Source organism: Rhinolophus sinicus, chromosome 15, assembly GCF_057876585.1.
Source record: "Rhinolophus sinicus isolate RSI-liver-muscle chromosome 15, RSI-T2T, whole genome shotgun sequence".
In the NCBI taxonomy this organism is placed as follows: Eukaryota; Metazoa; Chordata; class Mammalia; order Chiroptera; family Rhinolophidae; genus Rhinolophus; species Rhinolophus sinicus.
In genome coordinates, this window is record NC_142515.1 from 114665192 (window position 1) to 114689426 (window position 24235).

The 24235-nt window shown below is 33.5% G+C and overlaps 1 protein-coding gene across 3 annotated transcripts in view; it reads left to right on the top strand.

The window, feature by feature from the left end:
• Positions 1-24235, top strand: part of TTC29 (tetratricopeptide repeat domain 29) — a 347147-nt gene that overhangs the window by 171646 nt on the left and 151266 nt on the right. For 2 of the 3 annotated variants that reach the window (XM_019730723.3, XM_019730722.3), the window contains 3 exons: positions 284-330; positions 4384-4481; positions 6375-6458. In XM_019730723.3, coding sequence (XP_019586282.3) covers positions 4390-4481; positions 6375-6458 — 176 coding nt within the window. In that variant the 5' untranslated portion in view covers positions 284-330; positions 4384-4389. The remainder of the gene's footprint in view (positions 1-283; positions 331-4383; positions 4482-6374; positions 6459-24235) is intronic. The other variant, XM_074338461.2, reaches the window with a different exon arrangement.

Below are 24235 nucleotides of genomic sequence, written 5' to 3' on the forward strand. Positions count from 1 at the left end.
CAATTTGTTATTCCTAATGTCACGTGTATTGGAATATATCAATACATATTCGTATTTCAGGTGTATTGGCATTTCATTGAATTAGCGTTTATTTTTCCCATTGCACCTCTACTTTGGGATTTTTTTTTTAAGCTCCTCTAAGCACATAGTAGGTACTTGGTATTTGTTGTATGGATAAATCTTACTCCATGATACCGGGAAGGGAGAGGAGTTACTCTATTAATTAATTTTAAACTCTTTTTCTTCTCTCCTTTGCTATTATTCTTTGCTTCCTGATTTTCAGGCTGAAGTCTGTAAGCCTGGAAAGATCTTCAGCAGTAATCTCCAAATGTAAGTCAAATGAGTCATGGCCTGTCTTCACTTTTCCTGATTTATATTTTGATTTAACCATCAATAAATGTCAGTTGGTAGGACATGTGTAGGAAATCTATCTGTTTTATTGAACAACTTATCTATTTACCTACCAGAGAGTGCTAGAAGTGTCCAAAAATTTTGACAAAGATAAACAGTGACTCTAAACTTCTTTATGTGAATTTTAAAAATTCTTTTCAGGAGGATAATTTTGTATATATGTATATATGTATATATGTATATTTGTTCTGCAGTTTTCTTTAAACTTTCATAGTAAGAGAACTTGTGATAATATGAAAAGTTCCAATGCTTATAAATGATTTTGTTGGTGGTTGTAAAACCATATTTATTTGGAACTCTCTTGATGACAAATAATAAGTTTGCTTGCTGTGGTTTATTGGCTTTATTTCTCACATCTCAGCTTTTACCCTGAGGTGAATGAATTCTGGAGACAGTGGTCAGTCTCGTAGTCACTCCCCTGGTGGTAGCTTCTGTATACACAGTACTCCCCTTCCTTTGTGTTTCCTGATGAGAGTTCTCTCCAGGGACAGTGGGCAACAGAGTTACTCTTTGAAGAATTTTACTTGGGGGCCAGAGATTGAAACTCACCATGGGACGGTTCAGCCTGACCCAGCACTCTCAAACCTTTCATCCTGTGTTGCTCCATTCTCATTTGTCTTTGCATGTGGGGTCCAAATTTAGAGACTAAATACAACCGATACAAGAGCCAACCAGCAGATCAAAGAATCTACCAAATCTCCTCTGAATACCAGCAGGGGAAAGGCTTCAGGCAGCCTTTTGATCTCTGTCTCAGCCGGTGGTGCCACATGCAGCACGGACCCCTTGCTGGCACTGGAGAGCTGCCTCTGGGCCCTCCTGGATGGACTGCTTCACCCTGAGTTCCTGGGGCTAAGTTCGTGTGGGTACCAAGCAGAAAAGTAGCTCTTGTTCTCCTCCCTGACTCACCTGAATCTGAAGCGCTGCCCTCCCTGCCATCGCACCCACCTTGTGTGATGTCCTCTGCGGTCTAGAGCTAAGGGAACCCTGATGCAGTGACATTGGTAGGGATGTGTCCATTTCCGCTTCAGGCCTCGGTGAGTCCTGCTCCTTGTGGTTTGAGCTCACCTAGGAGCTGGGAACACTGTCCAGCACCAGGAAAATGATACAACTCACTTTAACCAAGAGCAAAACGCTTTCTTCACTCTAGGTGTATAATTTAAGACTGAAATAACAGCCCCCTAAGCGTGCTTGCCTTTTTTTTCTCACTTATTTTCCCCTTAGCTGTTTCTATATGGTAGGATACAGCCACTTTCTACTTGAAGAAAATTCAGCATAAATAAGACTGAACTTATAAAAGAGATAATGATTTCTTAGATAAGAAAATAACTTGTCCCAGAATCCATTTAAATGTGTGATGCATTTCAAATATTATATGTGGAGATTTTCAATGTACACATTATCTTTTGTGAAAAAGAAAATCCCCTTTCCCAACAGGCACAGGCAAGGTAGGAGGTGGGGTTCAGAGGAGAGAGGGAGCCTGCTCAACTTCTGCCCTGACTCGGACTTTCAACTCTCCAGCATAGATTGGTTGAGAGATATTTTGCCCAACATGCAGTTAATAACTTTTTCCCACTTTCTCATTCAGCTCTGACCACCCCCCATTCAGAGTTTGTGCCTTGAGGCTTGCCAGCAGGGCTTGCAATACTTACATTAAACTAAATTTAAGAGTAAAGGTGCCCCTGCTGCTAATGTTCTCAGATCAGAGGAAAGCAAAATGAAGGAACTGTCAGCTGAAACTTTAATGGTTGGCAACATATACTCAAGTTTGGGGAAAAAGAAATCACAGTTGATCTGTGTGACAAAGGAGACCTGTTCTTTTCCATGTGTAACATTTGCGTTTGATTTCATTAGATCTTTATATTTTATAGGAAAAAATAACCCAAGTAAACATAAAAATAGGTATATCTTATATCACATACTGGTAGCCCAACTTTGCGGCGATGGGGGTATTTATATACGCTTTGATGGGATATAGTGGCTGGATCAGAGCTTCTGGGGCCTGGTCCTGCTGTCTCTAAGTAGCCTGATCTTCCTAGTATTTGGAATAATTGCAAGTTCTGCTTCTTCATTTTGAAGCACAATAATGCAGAGATCACCCCTGCCTCATTACTCTTGGGAAGCAAAGTGGGGCTCTTAGGGCAGTCTTAATTCATAGAGGATGGAACCCCGACTAAAGCAAGGCCAGTCATTGTTTCCTTGTCTCCTTTTCAAAATTCACCAGGGATAGACAGATCGGTGTTAAGAAACTGAGATGACCAAGGTTTTCTCTGTTACATTAGAGGACTCTGAACCCAGTTTTCACAGCTTCTATGAAATAGGTTCATAGGAGATGGATTTGGGAAGCCTTTGGCGTCCCTTCAAACCTGTACGTGAGGTCCCCCCCACCCCCGATGCTCTTCTCACCACAAGTTCTACATAGTGTTGCCATTTAGTCAGTTCTGGTGATCCAAGGAACTCAACTCGTTAATATAACATCTAATAAGAAAAATAGGCTCCTTAAATTACAAAAGAATTAAGTCACTCTATTAGGAAGTTGCGAAGTGTAATATGTTTCCTATGTTCTTGGAGGAGAGGACTCACATTTGCTTTTTAGACCATGTGCCTTAAAACTATAACTATATAAAAATAGGTGGACATTATGTTTCATATCATGTGCTGTTAATCTGGGTGATATCAGGAATCTGTTATGTCAAAAACAAGAGACTGAGATGAATTAGGGTTTTCTCTTTAATCACGTGAAAAATTTTCAGGCTAGGGTAGCAATCTATTTTTACAACGCAGGACTGTCTATTGCTACATTGATTTGCAAAAGATTTGTTCTCAAATCTTATTGCTCTGCCGCCCTCACCACCTCCCACACCACCACCCCTGCTATGGCTTTTGGGCACAGAGGAATATCATATCTCAGCCATCCACAGGTGGCTCCAGTTCAGGTCTGAGTGTGTCTTTCCACCTCCACCTCTGCCTACAACACCACTTTCACTCACATTTCACAGCAAGCTCTCAGCTGGCCTTTCTGCTGTCTGCCTGTCTTCCCCTACAGTCTAGGTTTAAAAGAGAACCTAGGGTGATCCTGGAAAGGTAGAGGTCCGATTATGGCACTCTTCTGCTCTAAATTCTCCGGTAAATTCTTTCCTCAATCAGAGTAAAAGGCGCCGTTTTTACAATAACTTCCAAGACCCTATACCATCAAAACGCAACATGTCTCCTAAAGTTTTTGACTTTCTCTCCTTTTGCTCTTAGTTATTCCTTTGCTACTGGTGAGCATTTGGGTGCTTTCTAGTTCCTTGCTTTATTTGTTGCTCTTATCATCCTCCTCATTGTGCTGGGTTCTAATTCCTTACCCACAAAAATGTGAGTGATAATAAAATAATGGTGGCTTAAACAATCTTTTTTTGAACCATTACATTTTGAAGCGATTTGTTACACTATTGTAGCTGTGTGTCTCTCATGGCAGCTGTCTCCTTGCTGAGAATCATTCTTAGCATCTATCATTTCTAAGGGATAGCCTTTATCTGTGAGTGATAACGTGTGTTGTTTTTTTTAAATAGCAAAATCTGAGCAGTGTTCGATTATTGGTTTTAAAAGGAAAGCAAAGCATGAACATTTGAAACCTATTGCTGTTCTAAAAAAATCTTCACTTCTTAATTGCAACCATGTCTTTTAACAAAACTCATACCAATGCTCCTGATTCTCTGTATTTTCAGCTCATTTATCAGATTCTCTCCTTCAAGGTAGAGATGCAGACAAGTAATAAATTGGCCAAAAGGTAGATTGTAGAAGAAAATAATGAGAGAAGCAACCTGTAGAATCCACTCACCGAGCATCATTCTTGAATAACAGCTTTAGCTCTACACACACAGGCGTTCTCAGCGCAGATGACAGACTGTGGATTGAATAGTGTCTAAAAATATTCTTTGGAAAATTTATTCTTTAAAATATGATTTCGCTCTCTCTTTTTTTTTTTTGTAGTCCAAAATGACCACCCTGCCCCCCGTGCCCATGCCACGCCCGAAGCTTGCGTCCTTAGCCAGAAAGAAGCTGCCATGCTCGCCCCGTACAATTCCAAGGTATGTGACCCTGGTTTTCATGTCTTTTCCTACAGAATGGATTTCTTGCAGTAAGAAATGTCAATAGCATGTCTCAGAAAAAGAAAAAAAAAGTTTGTTTAAAAACCAAGCATATTGTTATATTCAGAACATTAAAATTTGCTGTTTCAAAAAGATTAATGGATCTCATTCAAATATTAAGAATAATATTTGCTTAGCAAGCTAAGGCTCATTTGATCATTTTATTTCCTACTTCAATTTTATCATGGTTGCTATAAAGCTTTGGAGATACAGTTCCTTTTTTAAAATGTGTGTGGAGAACAGAAAGCAAAAACTTTAGACATGAACGGTGAATGGTTTCTAATCCATAAGGTCCCAAGTGCTACTTTCTGTTTTGGGGAAAGGAGGACACAGTCTCATATCAGGGTAGATGTGCAGGGTAGATGATTTAGCCCCAGAAATGACCCAGGGGCTGCAACTATACCGCCAAACTGCTGCTGCCTGTGCGGGGCTACCGAGCTGCTGGAGTTGTAGCCGAGAAACTGCAGGACAGAGAACGTGATGTATTTTGTCATCATTCTGAGTAGTAACTAAGATTGGGTTATTCAGCAATTGCATTTATAGTTGTATTGATTTTTAGTAATGTACATATTATGAATCAATATATATAATTTGCATGGCTAGGTTCGATTATATTTTTTATATGCACACTTTGCAATTCCTGCAAGGCATAATGATCAAAGTGTTATGAAACTACTTTGTTCTGAGAAGAATCATATCTTCTTTTCAATATTTCTGGGAAAGACCAAAGGCCCTGGACCAAAATAAATACATTCACCTAGACTACATAAAAGTTTTTTTCTTTATCATTGTAAATCAAATTTTCTTTTCAAAAAATTTGAAAAACAATTTTTTCAATAGATGCGTAATTATATATATTTATTGAGGTATAACTGATACAACACTATATTACTGATACACACACACATATTTACTTTTGAATACTGTGAATATTAAAGTCTGAAAAAGCTTAGTCTTTCTATCTTTTTTGAGATTTCATGATTTGGAGATTACATGATTGCATAAGATTACATGATTGAGGTTACATTTTCTTTTCAACATTTGCAAAAACATAGCCAATCTCACATCCCTAAAGTAAGATGGATTTTAAAGAAAACTTTTCTTGTATTTATTTTACTGAAGAAAACCATTTTTGTCATAACCATTTTAGAAAAAGTTTTATATCAATGTTCTGCATTAACTTCTGAATAAAAACAGATATGTGTTTAGTTCCATGCTCCCATGGTTTTAAGATGTTAGTAATATACTTATTTTTAAAGGTGCAAGGGGGTGTGAAGAAGGAACACACTGCACATGTAATATATTTCTCAGTAAAGTCTTCTTAAAATCACTTTGCACCTTGAACTTTTAATAATAATTTGAGTTTTATGTGTAATAATAATAAAAAAAGATACTCAAACAGCATTTCAGAACAAAATTTGGTAATACTTGGAACAAATAAATTTTACACATTTGTATCCAATAGGTATTTTTAGTTCAAGATTCTGTGCCCAACAGAAAACTATACTGTGAAACAATGTGAGTAAAATGGAGGATCTTATAAGTTTTAAGGCGAAAGCTCCATGTGTTTAAGAATGCAGATTATTTTAATGTGTTTGGTGTTTTATTTGGCTACACACTAGGTTAACTATTCTTCTCTGTCTTTTTCTCTTCCAAAAAATTAAAAGTTTGAAATTATCGATCAATAACATTAACTCTATAACTATTGCCAAACATTTATTATATAGATAGTAATATGCCACGAATATTTCCGTTCTCCTGGTGGCATTTTATGTTTGGTAGCTGTTCCACTTGATAAGGCAGTGCTTTATTATTTCTTTCTGTTTCATTTAGGTCTCAATTGATCAAAGAAAAAGATGGCATAGATCATTATCTGGAGGTGAATTTCAAAGGATTGTCTAAAGAAGAGGTTGCTGCGTAAGTATAACCTCTTAAAGGTACTTTAATATAAAGTTTATTTCTTTTGTCTTGATTCTTTATTGAAATTTCAGTTTTCCTGTGCAGTACACCTTTTCATTGGAACATGGCATTTAAAAATTAAAGCTCATATTAAATAGTGATAAGTCGTGTCTATTGATCTTACGCATATCAAAGTCTTTAATTTTATGGCTCTCAGAATTCTCGTATTTACCAAGATACTATACTGTCACATTTGCAATATTAGTTTTCTGTGCCATTAATTGCTTATTAACCTCCATTTTAAGGCGTGTTGCCTCCATGAAGGAGAAAAGAACTTTGAGAGAAAAATTCATATATCTGTTTTTCCTCGTGATTTAAAAAAAATAAAAATTACTTGCTAATATATCCTCTCCTCACCCCCTGGAACCCACAAAAAGAATTAATGGATCGTAGTTTATTGGTTAATTTTAAAATAATTCTAATTTTTCTGGATTTATTTTTTAAATTAACAATGTATACGTTGACATTTTACCACTAGTTGGAACCTAATTTATGGTGTGAATAAAAACAGTATAAAAAAATCCATGTAGGTTAGTGAGCAATGAACAGAAGCCTAGAATAATAGCTAAACAGGTTTGAGATTTCTTACCTATAGGCTTAGTAACTCTGCTAACATCAGATATTTAGATGTAAGCATTGAAAAATGGAAAATTTATACATGTACCTTACGGAATTCATTAAATGATTCAATTAAGATATGGAAAAAAATTTTAAGAGTCAATTAATATTGTCTAGTACTATGGAATTCCAATGAAAGAATATTCCTAATGATGTTTTTGGTATAGGTTTTCATATAATCTAAAATTCTAAGCCTCGATAAATAACATTGTATTAGATATCATCTTTGTCAATTTGCATGTGACACAGAAAAAGGGAATAGTTCCTTCTGTCAGTAGATACTTTATTTTATAGAGTGACCACATTTCATAGTAACTGTAATCAGTGTCTTCCTTGGAGCTCTACAGACTGCCATGTGTAGCATATGGGACCTTTGCTTAAATGCTATTTTGATTATTAGTTTGTTAACTTCCCATGTTAACCTAGTGGATAAAATTAAAAGTCAATATCGTCTGATGATACAATTACTTCTTAAGAGAAAAATGCATATGAATGATACTTGCATTCTGATATAAATATAATGACATCCAAATAGCTGCAATTGGCTTAAGGATTAGGACTTAACTTAGGAATTAAATTCATTCTTCACTTAACAAGCTGGAAATCATATACTTAATGCCTGCTAAGTTTTCAGTTTGCCTCAGTTGACTCCTAACAGGTTTTCAGCTCCAGAACTCACTAAAATCTCTCTGTTTAGGGTAACCAACGTCCTCTATTTTTACCACATCTACTGGTCCTGTTTCTGTCCCCGTCTTTTGTAATGTCTTCACAGTATTCAATAGAGATGCATACTCTCTTCTTGAACATTCTGTAATTGTGGCTTCCAGGGTGCCACATTCTGTGTTTTTTCCTCCAAACTCTTTGACTGCTTTCTCAGTGTCCTTTGCTGGCTGACTCTCTCTTTTCAAACTCTCAGTGGTGGGTTGTCCTTATGGCCTCTACTCCAACTATACTCTGCTTGGATCCAGTCATATAGCTTTAAATATTAGTAATAACCAGATGACTGTCAAATTTACAAACCTAGCCCTGACCTCTCCATTGAGCTCCAAATTTCTATGTTCAACTGCCTCCTTGACATATTTTCTTGGATATGTAATAGACAATCCAAGGTTAATATAGCCTCTTGCTTTACCCCTCCTGCCCATCACTGGCCCCGCCACCACCCAATATTTCTCCTACAGTCTTCCCCCAATTCAGTAAATGGCACCAAGGCAGCCTTGAGCTTCACCTTGCCTTCACCACCCCTCCCCCGTCCAACCCATCAGTACGTCCCAGAAGATATAACTCCAGAATAAATCCTGTGTTCGTCTGTGTCTCCTCCTTGCAGGGCCACCATCATCTCTTGCCAAGATCACTAGAATAGTCTCCTAATTGCTCTTCTTATATATCCATTTCTGCCAAAATTCAGCTGCCCGAGTGATGTTGGGAACAATTGGATCATGACACTCGCCTGCCTGATACCCTCCAGGAGCTTCCTATTGCTCTTATGATAAGCTAAACGTCATCTTGGCTTAAAGCTAAGCAGGATTTGAACTTTGCTGCCGTCTCTGACCTTACCTCCCGTTCTCCCCACTACTCACTCCTCTCAGTGTGGCCTTATTGCTGACACTGCTTGTCATGCAGATGTGACCTTCTCTGTGATCTGCTCAGTCTGCCATCCCCTGTCCTCATAATTCAGTAGCCCTTAGCCCACCCACACTTCCTCCCAGTCACATTGTCTGGGTCTATTTCTGCTGTAATCTGCTCCCCATCTTGTTTCGGGAGTTTATATGTCAACTGTCTTCATCCCTAGCAGAACGGCCGCTGCCCAGGAACAGGAAATGGGTCTGTGTGTGTGCCACTGTATCCCCCACAGGGCCCGGGGCATGGTCAGGGCTCAGTAACTCGATGGTAAATGAATGAATGAGAGCAAGAACACATGTAAGATTAGCAACACCATGAAGCAGGGATCTGTCTTGCTATGAATATTCTTTGGTAACACCATTTTCAGTTCAGTGTTTCATGTAGCTGGTTTCACTATTGAATTGAGGAAGTTCATTTGACACTTAAAATTGACTTTCTTAGATAACTCTTCAAATAGGTCATTGATAGTATTTAACTGATTTTTAACAACTAAAGAAGGTCATGTTGTGCTTCTGTACTTTTTTTATTCTGTATTATATTATCAGAATGCATTATTCTTTTTTTTAAAGGGACCTAAAATACAGTGTTTCCCTGAAAATAAAACCGAGCCAGATCATCAGCTCTAATGTGTCTTTTGGAGCAAAAATTAATATAAGACCCGGTCTATTTTACTATAATACAAGATCAGGTCTAATGTAATGTAATGTAATATAATAAAGTACTGGTCTTATATTAATTTTTGCTCCAGAAGATGCATTAGAGCTGATTGTCCGGCTAGGTCTTATTTTCGGGGAAACACGGTATCACTTATTATCATATCGTAATTGCTTTGAGTAGCTAAGTAATAAAAGTGTCATTTACAGATTCAAATAAAAATTTCTGGGGGGCAGTTTTTTCAGCTTTAGCTGTGGATATGAGGATACAAAATAAACAAAATCATCAAGGGACAGAGAATGTTAATCTGCTCAATATTATTTTCTGCCTCAGATATCAAGTTCTGTTATGTGGAAGAATAGATTCAGTGAAAGATAGTGTGCATCTTTAAGGTACTGCTTTCTTGCAGAATATCTTTCGGCATTATCAGTTGATGTTCAGTGTGTCATGTTGTCCACACAGTAGAAATTATTACTATCAGTTACCGTATTCAAAGACTTTGGGTTGTAAAGAAACAAAGAACCATGTGTTTTCATATCGTTTAAAGCCTTTCTCTCCTGCCTCATTTTGAATTATATTATGCTTACTCATTTAAATTAAATTAGTCTTTTGCCCGTCTTAGGTTTTCATTCTGAATTTGTTTCAAAATTGTCTTCCAAAGCTGCTTTTAAACTACAGGTATACTTGTTATAAGCAAATTTACACCTGGATTTGCACAATGGCCAAGCACTCAAAATATATATGGCGAGGTGCAGCTGTTCATTCAGGATGTAATATAGCTATAACATTTCATAATAACTTTATGGGGATTTAGACCCCTTTAGGTGTGTGCTCTTTCCTCTGCTTCATTTTATTTTATTTGCTTTTGAATAATTTTGTAAAATCATTTGCTTCTTCTTCAAAACATTTTGTTCTTTTGCAAATAAGTTAAATTCTGTATGGAGGTTTACAAATTAAATTTTCTGAAGAAGCCAGTTGCCAAATAAATGGCTACATGACTAACAGGAACAGGCAGGAAAAAAGGTGACTCCTTCTGAACTGGTCTCAGCAACTGGGGAATGTCTTGTTCACTGCTGAGTCTCTATTACCTATAACAGTATCCAGCACAGAGTAGGCACTCAATTTTTTTCATTAAGGCCAACAACACCCGAGCCTGTTTAATGTCTTCCATTTCCACACTGAAATTTATTCTTTGCCAAAATAATAATGATTAATATTTGTTGAATACTTACTATGTTTCAGATATAGCTCTAAGTGCCCTATAAGTATGCATTTAATCATAGAAAAATCTTTGTTAGTTGCATTTACAGCTAAGGAAATTGAAGCACAGAGATATTAAGTGACTTGCCCAAGGTCACACACCTCTTAACTAGAAGAGCAGGAATTTGAACTTAGGCGGTCTCTGAAGGCACTCGGGTTTTCATTAAACAATATTCTCTCTCATCTCCCAGATTTAGTGTATTGCTATTCCCTTGGCCTAGAATGCTTTTTCCCCTTCCCATTTCATGGCTAATTCTTACTCACCTTAAATGGCTCGATTATATTAGGTAACCTTGCAAGTATAATACCTATTATAAAACCTAGTAGAAAACCAGCAATACCCAAAACACCTCCCATCCTGGCATTTATAGCATTGCATTGTCATCGCTACTTTGTTTCCTCTACTAGACTGCAAGTAGAGGGCAGGAGCCATGGCCGCTTTCACACAGGTGCATCTTGAGTTCTCGTGCAGTGCTTGCTCATAGGTGTGGAGGAGATCAATGAGTGGTGATCATTTACCCCTTCGTAGCCTTGTACACGTGCCCTGCCTGACATGGCCTTCTCCTTCCCCCATGCCTTGTGTACTGGTCAACTCTTATCTTCCAGCTTCTGCCTGTTTCTTATTCAGTGAGGCCCCCTCTGATTCATCCTCACCCACATGGGAGAGTTCAGACTCCTGCTGGAACTTTTGTTTGTTTCTTCTTGGTTTGTGTTTAACAAACTATCGATGGTAGCCTATTAGTGTGGAGGGGTTATGACTCATCAGTTTGGGGATCATGACCAGCATTTTAAAAATGAAAGGAGCATAGGAAAATAAAACAGAACAGAGTGCTTTGCTAAGGCTGACTATTGGGAAGCTGTCAGATGTCATGAAATAGAGCACAGGTTCTAAAACCAAACTCTCTGGACTCCAGCTTTACACTTACTAACAAAGTCACTGGTTGCTTTTGGCCAAGTTAGTGTATCTGTGCCTCAGTTTCCTCATCTGAAAATAAATAAATAAATAAATAAATAAATAAATAAGGATAATGCTAATAGGTCCTGGCTCATGGAATGGTTATGAGGATTGAGCTAATATTTAGGGAGAGATGAGAATAATTTGAGTAGTAGTACTTTTAAACTTATGGTTCATAGGTACACATGTGAAATACGTATGTACCTGTAGTGAATTGCAGTGTAAAATGTCTTTCTTACTGTGAATTGCCATGAGGAAAGGACGCTGCTCTAGATTAAAGTCCTTTGCAAGCAGGGAATGTGGTTCATTCTCCTTTAAGACTCTGCTGATTTACATGAAATGACACTTTATTGCTTGCTTGCTTTCCAGAAAGGATTGAAGAAACTTAAAAGTTAACATTGTATGTTACACAGCTATCAGATTATAGAGAATAAAAGGCAAATAAAGGAGAAGCGTGTACATATGCCCCCCACTGGAATTAATATACCGTGTTTCCCCGAAAATAAGACCTACCCAGACAATCAGCTCTAATGCGTCTTTTGGAGCAAAAATTAATGTAAGACCCGGTCTTATATTATGTTTGATAAGACCTGGTCTTATATTATAGTAAAATAAGACTGGATCTGATATCAATTTTTGCTCCAAAAGACACATTAGAGTAGATTGTTCGGCTAGGTCTTATTTTTGGGGAAACGTGGTAGTTCCCCAGGGGGAACACTAAGTTTTACTCTGAACTTTTGAATGGCAGACCAGGCAAAAGGGGCGATGCGATGGACTATACAATTCTCGTTACCTGATTAATGAAAACATATCAGTTCTTCAAGAGAGACAAGCTTTTTCTTGATATTAAATTCTAAAAGAAAGTTATCACATGACTTTAAATATGAAAAATGGAGCAATATAATAGAACTTTGCATACCTAATAAACAATAAAATGGGTATTTAGACAGCTTATCATAAATATTACATCACTTAACTAGGTTTTATTTCAAGCAAGACTGTAACAGGTAAGATATATTAAATGAATACTGTGTGCTGGTCTCTTTTAAGTGATTCTCACGATAACCCTGTGAAGAGTTCTTATTACTTCAGAGACCAAGGCATAGAGAGGTTAAGTAATTTGACCAAGGTAATCCCATGTTATAAAGAAGCAGAAGAAATGAGATAGGAAAAATGATTCATAGAGAGGAAGAAATGAGTAATCTAGAACGAAAATGTATCAGACATACATGAGAAACCAGGTATCTGGACTTTACCTGAATGCCCAGTGCTACTATGGATCTAGAATCTGCCTCTGGGTTAACGTCAGAAGGATCCAGTCATTCTGTAACCCTGATTCACACTTCCATAAAAATCTCCTTAAGCTTGTCTGAAATGATCTCTTATCCTACAACAAGCATAGCCAAAGAAATAAAGAAGGTACCCCCCAAAAATGTATATACATTTTAAGAAAGGAAAAAACTATTAAAATTGCAATACTCAATATATACTGATAACAAAAGATGATGACAAGTCACGTTTGACTTTTCCATTTACAAGAGGTGCTCAAAGTGGTTACCATCAGTGTAATTTTAACAGTTTTTTTTCCCTTTCTTAAATGTATATACATTTTTGACACCCTCTGTATATTGCTGAACAAAAAAATTGTCTTAAAAATTTAGGGCTTTTTCTACTTCAAGATCAAGATCAAAATGGATGGCTAAGCACATATTTGAAATGACTACACAGACGTACAAACGATAGTAAATTCTTAACATGATGAGAAAGAAGGGAAGAAAAATGAGAAATTCCAAGACTTTCAGACATACATTCTCAGAAAGCAGTTGGAATGTGACCAGGGATAAAACATGACATCTCCTAATGATAAAAGAAGTTGATTCATCAAGAAGACATAATCCTAAATGTTTGTGTTCCTAATGACAGAACTTCAAGATATATGAAACAAAACCTGATAGAAAGAAAAGGAGAAACAGACAAGTCCACAATTATAATCGGAGATTCTAGCACTGCTCTCTGAAGAATTGATTTTAAAAAATCAGTAAGAATATTGAAGACTTGAACAATATCATTGATCAACTCACATAACTGACATTTACCGAACATTCCACCAAACCACAGAACACACATTAGTTTCAAGTCAACATGAGACATTTATCAAAGGAAATGATATTCAGAGCCATAATATAAATTTCAATATGCTTAAAAGGATTTAAATTACAAATTATTTTCTCTTACAATAGAATTAAATTAGAAATAATAGCAGGAAGATCTCTGAAACATCCCCACAAATTTGGAAGCAAGGTAACATACTTCTAATAAAAAAAATAGATCAATGAAAAAATTACGAGGCAAATTAGAAAATATTTTGAACTGAATAAAAGAGAAAACATGGCATGACAAAATTTGTAGGATACGGCTAAAGTAATGCTTAAAGGGAAGTTTATAGCTTTATAATGTTTATATTAAAAAAATAGAAAGGTCTAAAATCAGTACCCTAAGATTTCATTTTAAAAAACTAGAAAAAGAAAGCAAATTAAACTGAAAGACAGCAGAAAAAAAAGAATACTAAAATGAGAGCAGAAAACAGAAAAACAATAGAAAAATCAATGAGACTAAAAACTGGTTCTCTGAAAACATCAATAAAATTGATCAACCTCTAGTCAGCCTGATCAGAGAAAAAAAAGAGATGACACACTATACCAATTTCAGAAATGAGAGGACATATTAGTATAGATTACACAAATACCAGAATGCTAATTGGGGGAAAAGTGTTATGCTGATGAATTCAACAACTTATAGGAAATGGCTAAATTTCTTGAAAGACACTGCCAAATTCACTTAAGTAGAAGTAAATAATACAATAGGTTTATATCCATTAAAGACAATGATTCATAGTTTTAAAACCTTTGCACAAAGAAAATTTCAGGTGCATATATATATATATATATATAGCTTCGCTGATGAATTCTACCTAACATGTGAGGAACAAATAATACCAATTTAGAACATACTCTTCAAGAATATAGAAAAGGAGGAAATGCTTCTCAACTCATTGTATGAGACCAAAATTACCCTGATACCAATATCAGAAAAAGCCATTACATAAAAGAAAAACCACAGCATAATATCCCTCATGAATAATGATGCAAAAAGTCTTATAGAATATATTAATAACAGTTGGCCTGAGCTTCTGTCTGGGAAGCTGGCACACCATGCAAAATCCTTTTCATTTGGCATGAGTGCAACGGATAGCTGGCCTGTGCAATCCTAAGCCACACTCAGAGTGAAGCCTCTAAACAGAGGAATCCCAAGTTCACTACCTATGTTAAGAAATCTAGCACTTCATTATCATGAATAAACAAATATCCTCTGATATTTGAGACTATATCACAATATAAAAGGAAAAAAAAAAGGATGAACAAAGAACATTCAACCTGAGCTCAAAGAAAGTTTCTATAGGGAAAAGGAGAACTTATAAAGATTTCCAGTTTGTTTCCTTACAGACATTGTAGAAAAACCTTACCAAAGATATACTTGGTGCTATGAAAGAATTTAAAGAAATAGAATTATTCAAAACTAAGATGAAGATTGCTGACATTTTTTTTTAATTCAAAAGAAGGGAAAGAAGAGAAAGACAAGGATATTTCTCAATACATGAAATAAAAACAGGAAAGATAGAGAAAATATGTTAAAAGGTATGAGACACAGTACATCAGTCCAGGGGCTCAATATTTATCCAAGAGAAAGAGAGAAGAGAAAACAAAGAATGAATGATGACAGCTATATAGATATACGAGATATATAGATGATACAGAGATAAAGAGATAAAGATAGAGACCTAGACATATAAATAGACATTTACATAGACATATACATAAATATAGACATAGATATCTTCGACTGGAAAAAACACACAAACCTTTGGGCCGAAAAGGACTACCACAATAACCATAAAAGAAACACACACACACATAAAAAAATTTTTTTAAAGCCATTTAGAGGAGAGGTTATCCTCAAGAAACACAGATCAGACTATAAAAAAGTAAAACCAACAAAATTTGCAAATAGATTAGTTGTCCCAAAAACTTTCCCCTGAATTGAAATGCCACTTTTTACTAAATATCAAATTCCTTTGTATGTGTACACATACATGTACATATCTCTTCTGTTCCATTGATTTATTTGCCTTTTCTTGTGTCAATGCCACAGTTCATTTCATGAATATAGTTAAAATATATTTTTATATCTGGCAGACAGTTCCCCTCTTTGTTCCAAACGATCAGATTTTTCTTGCACATTAACTGTTTCATATGAATTTTAGAATTGTCAAGGGTCAGGTAAATATCATTGAGGTTTTATTGGGATTGCCTTGAATTTATATGTTATTTTAGGAGAATTAGTATCATGAAAATATTGAGTCCCACATTGATAAGAACCTGCAATTAACAATTAATGGTGTTAAATAATAGCAGTGAGAGCAGACATCCCTTCACATTCCTGCGTTAGTGGAAATAATTCTGATGTATCACAAACCATGAAGCTTTTTTGCTTTAGGTTTTTAATAGATACATATTACCAAAATAAAGATTTCATTTTGGAGTTTCTGCTTTCCAAATCATGAATTGTTTTGAAACTTTACTACAAAATTTTGTCGCATCTACTGAGATTATCATAAAGTTATTAGATTTTTGAATTTTGAACTATTCTTGGAATTTTGAGATAAACCCTACTTCTCTATGGTTTAGTTTGCTATGAGGTTTTTTGTTTTGTTTTGTTTTTTATGGTTAGGGGTTGTGGGTGGGATTTTTGCATCTAAATTATAATAATATTGATCCATAATTTTCGTTTCTTTTGCTATACTTCTAGGATTGTATAAGATGAACTAAAGAAATTTTCATCCGTTTCTATGCTCTGGAGCATTTTGGATGAGATGACAATTTCTTACTTATTGAAAGCTTGGTAGAACTCCCCTATAAAAACCAAAGTTTTGCTCTCTTGGTGACAGGAGGAGGATAAGGGAGAAGACATTTTCTATTGTAATTGATCGGTCTTCTAAATGTTCTCTAGCCAATCTTGATAATTGATAATTTGGTAATATTTTTAGTGCCTATTTGTGTAGATAATTATATTTGTTATCAAGTTTAGCATTTAAATCTCTTCTATATGTATAGAAATATTCTCTACATGTCTGGAGGTAGCATGAAGAGAATGATGGCTAACGACAGACTCTAGAATTAGACTGCTGAAGTTAAAATTATAGATCCATTATTCACAAGATGTACTTGTATGACTTTCGACTTGTTAATTGAACTCTTGTACCATAGTTTCCTCATATGTAAAATGAAAATAAGAATATTGATTTTGTAAGACATGTAAGGTTTAAATATATGTAAAGTATTGAGAATATATGTAAAGTATTGAGAACACCACCTATCTAGCACATTTTAAGCAAATGATAAAAGGTAGCTATTACTATAATTGTACTTAGAAGCTAAAAGTATGTTTTCTTTTTAATACCTAGTACTATTTGGGTGACTTAGGTAGTTTTGTTTTTCTTGATTATACAAAGATTTTTTTTGTTGTTATCATAATCAGTTCTTTTGTTTTATGGGTCAACTTTTTTTGTTCTGTTTTATTGGTTGATGCATTTACCTTTAATATTTTCTTCCCTGTCTTTATTTGACTTCGTGTCAATTTTCATTTTGTTAGGATTTTTTTCTAGCATCCTGAGTTGAAATCTAGCTTCTTCACTTGTACCAGCTGCTCTTGTTTTGTGACAAATATGTTTAAACTATAAATTTACTTTTGAATGCCATGATGATTTCTTCCCCAGGATTTAATATTTGTTTGTTTTTTTCCTTTGTGTTCTAAATATAGGAACATTTCTATGGTGGTTCCTCCTTTAAGCAAAGAATAAATTAGAAATACATTTGTAAATTTGCAGGTAAACAGTTTTTCTTGTAGCTTTTTTTTTTTTTTTTTTTTTAAGGGAGACTCAGGCTTGAGAAGTGAATGTGTCCTTGTGCTCAGCAAACATAGCATATATGATACCAGTTTCTGAAATTTCTACTGTGGCCAGTACATGGTCTATTTTTATAAATATTTCTTGTATTTTTGAAAAATAAATATATATTCTCTATTTCTTTGGTAGAGTTCTATATGGAAAGCTCTATCAGAATCTAATAATTTGATTGAACCTATTATTTCGTTCAAGCTCAACAATTTTTATTAGAATCTTTTAAACCTCTATTTGTAATTTTCTAGGGGGAGAAAAAGCATTAAAATCAATTTTTCCTTATTCTGTAATTTTTATGTATCTTGAAGCTATGTTATCGGGTGTATTGTTTCCTAACTGCTGTATTGCTCAGAAAATTAATCTATAAATCTCTGATATTTGTATGGCCCTTTAATTTTTGTATACCTGAATTCTATTTTGTTAGATATTAATCATAAAAGCTTTTTTTGTTGGCATTTGCACTATAATACGAGAATACAAAAGAAAAAATGACATGTTCTCTGTCTCAAAGAAATTATAATCCCTACATATATCTATTTTGTACTATTTTCTAAAAGTTTGAATTCAAGTCTCTTTTATTTACTATCTCACAAATACTTCCATTAGCCCTTACAGTATTCTTATTGATACACATTTGATTTGATATACCCATGCTCCTAGTTATAAGTAGGAATTTTCTAAATGTTTGAGATAGCTGCAATAAAATTAATGCAACATTCAGGAAAATAAGATATACATGGAGAGAGAGAGAGAGAGAGATGTTGGCTGTATATAAATCAAAATGATCAATTTATTTTTCGTTTTTATTAATTTAGTTTTTACTAAATATAAAACAAAATGTATGTTCTGGTATTTTGATCATTATGTACATATAGCCTGTGAGAAATCCCAGCCTCACTGATCAGAATTGCAATACACACCTCCTTTGTGATGGTAATTAAAGAGCATGCAATATGAAAGGTTTCTTCACATGGCTTACAATATGGTTGTTATCTTTGAAGCATTCAAGTTTGAAAGAAGAAAATGTATTCTTAATGTGTGTTTTGATATGGGGAAAATTAAAATATGTTTATTGAAAAGATGAACTATTCCACAATGGAAACTTAAAAACCCAAAGAAATGAGGTCACCTGCTGCCCTATAATAGTTGGAACTTGATATTTTCTTCAGTTAAATTTACTACAGATTCCTTATCCAAGAGATACAGAACGATAGAGCTGGAATGAGCCTCAAAAACATTTGGTTTAGTTTTTTAAAATGTTTTTTATTTTATTCCCCCCCAAAAAAAAGACAAAAGAGTATAGTTAACAGAATACCAAACAGAAAGTTGGTAAAGAGAAGCTTATAAAGGTGTATCTTTTTTTCTCGTGACAAAATATCATTGCCACACTAGAAGAAATGTCAGAAGAGAAATCTAAATGGAGGTTTTGTTATTTACTCTTATACTATCTCCATCGCATTGCTGAAAAGAGCATGAATAATGTTTTCATTTTTAATTTACGTGATTTTCCCTTTGTAATTTAAACCGGTTATATTTTTCTTAGATACTTGTCATGTTTATAGCCCAATGTATGCTATTCTTTTTGCCATCATTTTAATAAATACTTAGGTATTACAAAGGAATATATGTTTGGAAGGAGCAACATTAGAATATATATGATTAAGCTACAGGTGTAAAGAATTGATTGGTTTACTTTTCCCAAAGAAAGCTCTCCATGCAGTTGTTTAATGTGAAAGGTTTTTTTTTTTTCTGCAAAAGGTTAAAAAAGTTCTAATCAACTTTTGTACATTATGTAGAACTTCATTTTCTAAACTCTGCAAAAGAAAGTTCCATATTTAATGGGAAATCATGAATTATTCCATTTATTATCTACTTCCTCTTTTCAAAGACATGATCTGGATAAAAGGCGGGGTGAATAATTTCAAAAAAATACAATACATTTTTAATGGGAAGGTGCAAACTACAGATTCTCATGACTATTAGCAAGTGTAGAGGAAACAGAATTTTACTTGCAAAACTCGTCAAACTCTTGCAAAGCTAAAATGTATGACATACTTTAGTAAAAAAAAAAGAGCGCAGTGAGCTGAAGTTTTCTTTTTAATGCAACTTGTTGTTTTTACTAAGCTTTGTCTTTATATTCTCCAGCCTTACATTTTTATTAAAAGTTTGATGTTTTAGTCAATTTACATGGAAAATTGATAGTTCTTTTATTTATAAAGATGTGTAGATGAAAAACTGAAAGAACAAAATTTAAACGCTATTGTTTGAGACAAAAGGTCCTACATAATAGAATTTCAAAATATTTGGAGAGCAATCATAGAATTATGTTTCAAAAAACAGAGTGACTATTATATTGCATGGAGTTTTATATAAGTTTTTTAAATACTTAGACAAAAATAATTGAGTTGGTGAGCTAGCATGATGATGCTTACAAATGTTTGCAGTCCATTGTTTGTAATCAGGTAGTATGAGGCTTAGTTTTTATTTTTCTCTTTTTCTTATGTTTATTATCATTATATTAGGATGCAGAATATAACATAATTATATTACTTATTCAGATTTCTTTTTTATTATTATAACTCAATCCAAAAACTAAAATGATTTCCTGGCTTTATTTTTCAACGTATAGTTAATGGATTAAACAACAATATAACCAATATAAATTGATTATGTAATTATGTTTTCCTATAGTGGAAACTTATAGTGTAAATTGAAAGAGGACAAGAATTCATATGATTGCCTCATTTAGCCAAAGGTGTTTGGACTCAAATGTGATACTTCTGGCTGGAAAATACTTCCACTGAAATTTTTTCTTAAACAATAACATTTATTTCACACCTTTCTATGTATGATCTTTGGCTTAAAACATGTTATAAATATGTTTGAATTTCTCAAGGGAGTTTGTAAGAAATAAGACTGTGTATAAACATTATATGTGTAATTAGCCTCATAAGAAGCATTCTTCTAGTGCTTTTTCACTAAACTTCTAAAAACTTTTTTTTTTAATGTTGTTAAGTTTCAGATGTTTCAGTAAAGAAAGTCTTTCAGTGCAGAAAATATGTGTGACAGCTACATGGGAAAATATTTTGGTAATACTTGATATTGACTGATGAGTAGTTTATTCATTTTTGATTGGTAACAATCACTGTACTTCAGATATTTGATTGAATAGGAATCACTTGAATAAATCACTTTTAACAGGGTATGCATATTTAAAAACTGTCTTTATGTTAAGGGAATTATTTAAAGCTATTATAAGAATTGTAGTCTGTCTACTAAATAACCATGGCTTTCCTCTAATATAGAGTAACAATCACCACCAAAAATTCTGTTTGATTGATTACTATTTATTGAGCTCACAAATGTTACTGCCTTTTTGCTAAGCATCAGTTTAACATAATTAATCTGAGAAATAATCTTTGTTCCATTCTATAAGAATATTCCATATATCCTAAAACCAAATCACCCATGTGAAGTGAATTCTTATTGTGCTGTTGAGCAAAGTCTTTGTCAGTGAAATTTTTTTTTTTTAATTAGTTTCAGGTGCACAAGACAAAGCAAAACTTAGACGTTTATCATTTATATCCGTCAGTGAAATTTTTTAATTTGTTTTTTGTTGAAAGAATTATATTGGTAATAGTCTCATTTACAAAATACTATGTGGTAAACTTCCTTAGTTATTATTATTCGATTAAAAAAAAGGAATAAAGGTTGGTTTGGATTAAATAGTTTTTTCCAAATGGCATTTTTCAATTTGTGTATATACCTATAAAATGTTGAAAGTCTGATTATGCTTTCTAACTTCGATTATTAACAGATGAAAATTTGTAATTTCCAAAAATACAGAGCAATACTTGTATAGTAACAACATTCTCTAAAGATTCAAATTTAGTAAATTTCTAATTGTTCATAAAAATCACAAAAAAATTCTATTCCATAACCTCTTAGGGAGCAGACTTTATTTATTTATTTATTTATTTATTTATTTATTTATTTATTTATTTATTTATAAGTTATCCAATAAGCCCAGCTATCTAAAATGAATCTAAATCTAAACTGACACCAAAATGCTGCTACATTAATATGTATGTTCTGATTTGCAGGTAACATTTTTATGTTTAGTTTTTGCTTACACAATTAAAAGCGGTATCATTTATTTGGACAGTGATTATAATGAAATTGTCAGAAACAGTATAAACTAATACATGCACTAGTGATTTTTTTTTTGAAATGAATCTAAAATGTTATATATTTTAGTCTTTATTATGAGGGTTTTAGATAAAATTATAGCAGTATATAAAGTACATTATGGTATAATATAAGTATACCACAATGGATATACCTTCAAAGTATTTTTTTCTCTTTCAAATATGATTAATAAATTCCATAAAGAAAATGGAGATTATGTTATAATGGCTGTGATATTAAAACTCCTAATTCATGATTAGTCATAACAGCAATAATATTATAAAAGTTATTTTGTTTATTGAAGTATATGTCAAAACTATACGTACTCTGCAGTGATTGAATTATGTTCATTATATGTTCATTTTTCATTAAGGAGTTTCTTGTGTTTAGGAGAAATGAATAACAATGTTCCTTTTAATGACTAATTCTAATTGTAATGACTAACTATAATAAAGGATAGACTCTTTTGTTCCAAGTATAACAAATTCTACTTTTTCAGATATTAACCTCTAAATAGTTAAATTTAAAGTCATTTAGAAAATAAGTAGTGATTATCAGTTACTTACAAGTATGATTAGTGGATATACTGAGATGCAAAATGAATTTGTTTTACAGAAACCATCATAATTTTAAAAGTGTTTTTTATATACATTTAATTTGGATTAATGAAATGCCTCATTAAATGTGACTGTTTAATCTCTAAAATATATTTCGAGTTTTTCCAAACATGAGAACTGAATAGTTTGGAAACTGTTTAATCTGTGATATATGCCACCTGCCCTATTTACATTTTTAAGAGTTGAGTATTTGTTAACTGATCTCTTAGACAGCTACATGTTTTGCTGTAACCAGATGGATGAGATAGAATACCATGCATAACTTTACATTTATCTTCTTTGAGTGTCACCTTATTTGCATATCAATTAAAAGAATATCTGTATTAAGATGGATAATGAAAGTTATCAAATTTACATGATGTGACTGCAGTTTGCTAAATTTCCAGTAGATGCCCCCAGAGACCAGTCAACTCATTGGAAATCCTTTAAATTTAAAGAGACTTTTTTATGTTGAAACTTTTTCTCTTGCTATATTTTGAAGTACATGAAAAATAAAAAAATAAAAGTCCTAAAAATCTGAACTCTCCAATGGTTATTACACAAAAATATGTATGAGTGATAATAATGGAATTCTCAATCAGTATTAAAACTGACTAATCATTGTTAAAAACCTAACTGTGTAAAATTAAGAAAAATGTTTTCAGTTTTCATTGCAAAAGCATTCTATATGCTTTTAAAGTAAAGTCATTTCAAACATAATTCTTTTTTTTTTCCTTTCTAACTTCTTTCTCTGTATATGCTAGAGAAATGTTGTATCATTGTTTTAGCTTTTTTGGGGAAAATTATCCTTTCCACAAAAAACTACAAAACATATCCAAATAACTTGTATGATTTTTATCAGTGTGTGTGTGTGTGTGTGTGTGTGTGTGTGTGTGAGACAAGAAATGTGTTTTCACCCCATTCTTTCATACATAATATCTACACTGAAAAGAATGGGTGAGAATAGTGACTCACTTTTTTTCCCATAGAAATTATATTAACTGAAGCTATTTAAGTATTAATTTAAGAGTCAATGTAATTATCCCGTAGGTGATTCCAATAACATTTATCCCTACAATATGAATGTAAGACTGTTGTAACTGACACATAGATAACCCACTAGTGACTTATAAATATTAATTTAATGGAGTAAAAGTATTATCTTGACTTTTGATTAGATATTACATATCTTTTGAGTTTATCTTTGTCAGATTAAATAAAAATTTTATGATCTTATTTTAAAATATGGTTTTTTATTGAATTGCTTTCAAAATATTTTACTGACTGTGAAACTTGACCTTGATATAGTATTTCAGTGTGTGCTATGAAAAAATATGGTAAATGTATTAATTATATATTAGAATATCTGATAATGCATTTTGATTTTCAAAGTCCATCTAATAACTAATATAAATACCTGTAAATTCAGAGAGGATAAAACAAGTTGTCATATATATTTATTCCATTTATTCATGTTTTCATATTTGTAGAAGTGTGTTTTCATCCTTTTATATGTTTGTCTCTCTGTGTTTTCCCTGTCAGACTTTAAATGCTTGAGTAGGAATCCTGTCTATTTACTTGGCATTGCACGGATGCTACTGGATGCCTGCTGCCTCATTTCAAGGCAGGGGATTCTCTAGGAGAGTCAGAATAATACCAATCTTTTCCCCCAATCTAGCGTAAACATGAATTAGCATAGACTAAAAACAACGGCTTTCAAATTGGTGAGTTACATTGTAGTTGTCCAGTTGTGTCAAATTCCTAAAATGATCAATGCAAATAAACAGACAATTGTGTGGAGGAGGAGAAGGAGAACAAAAAAATC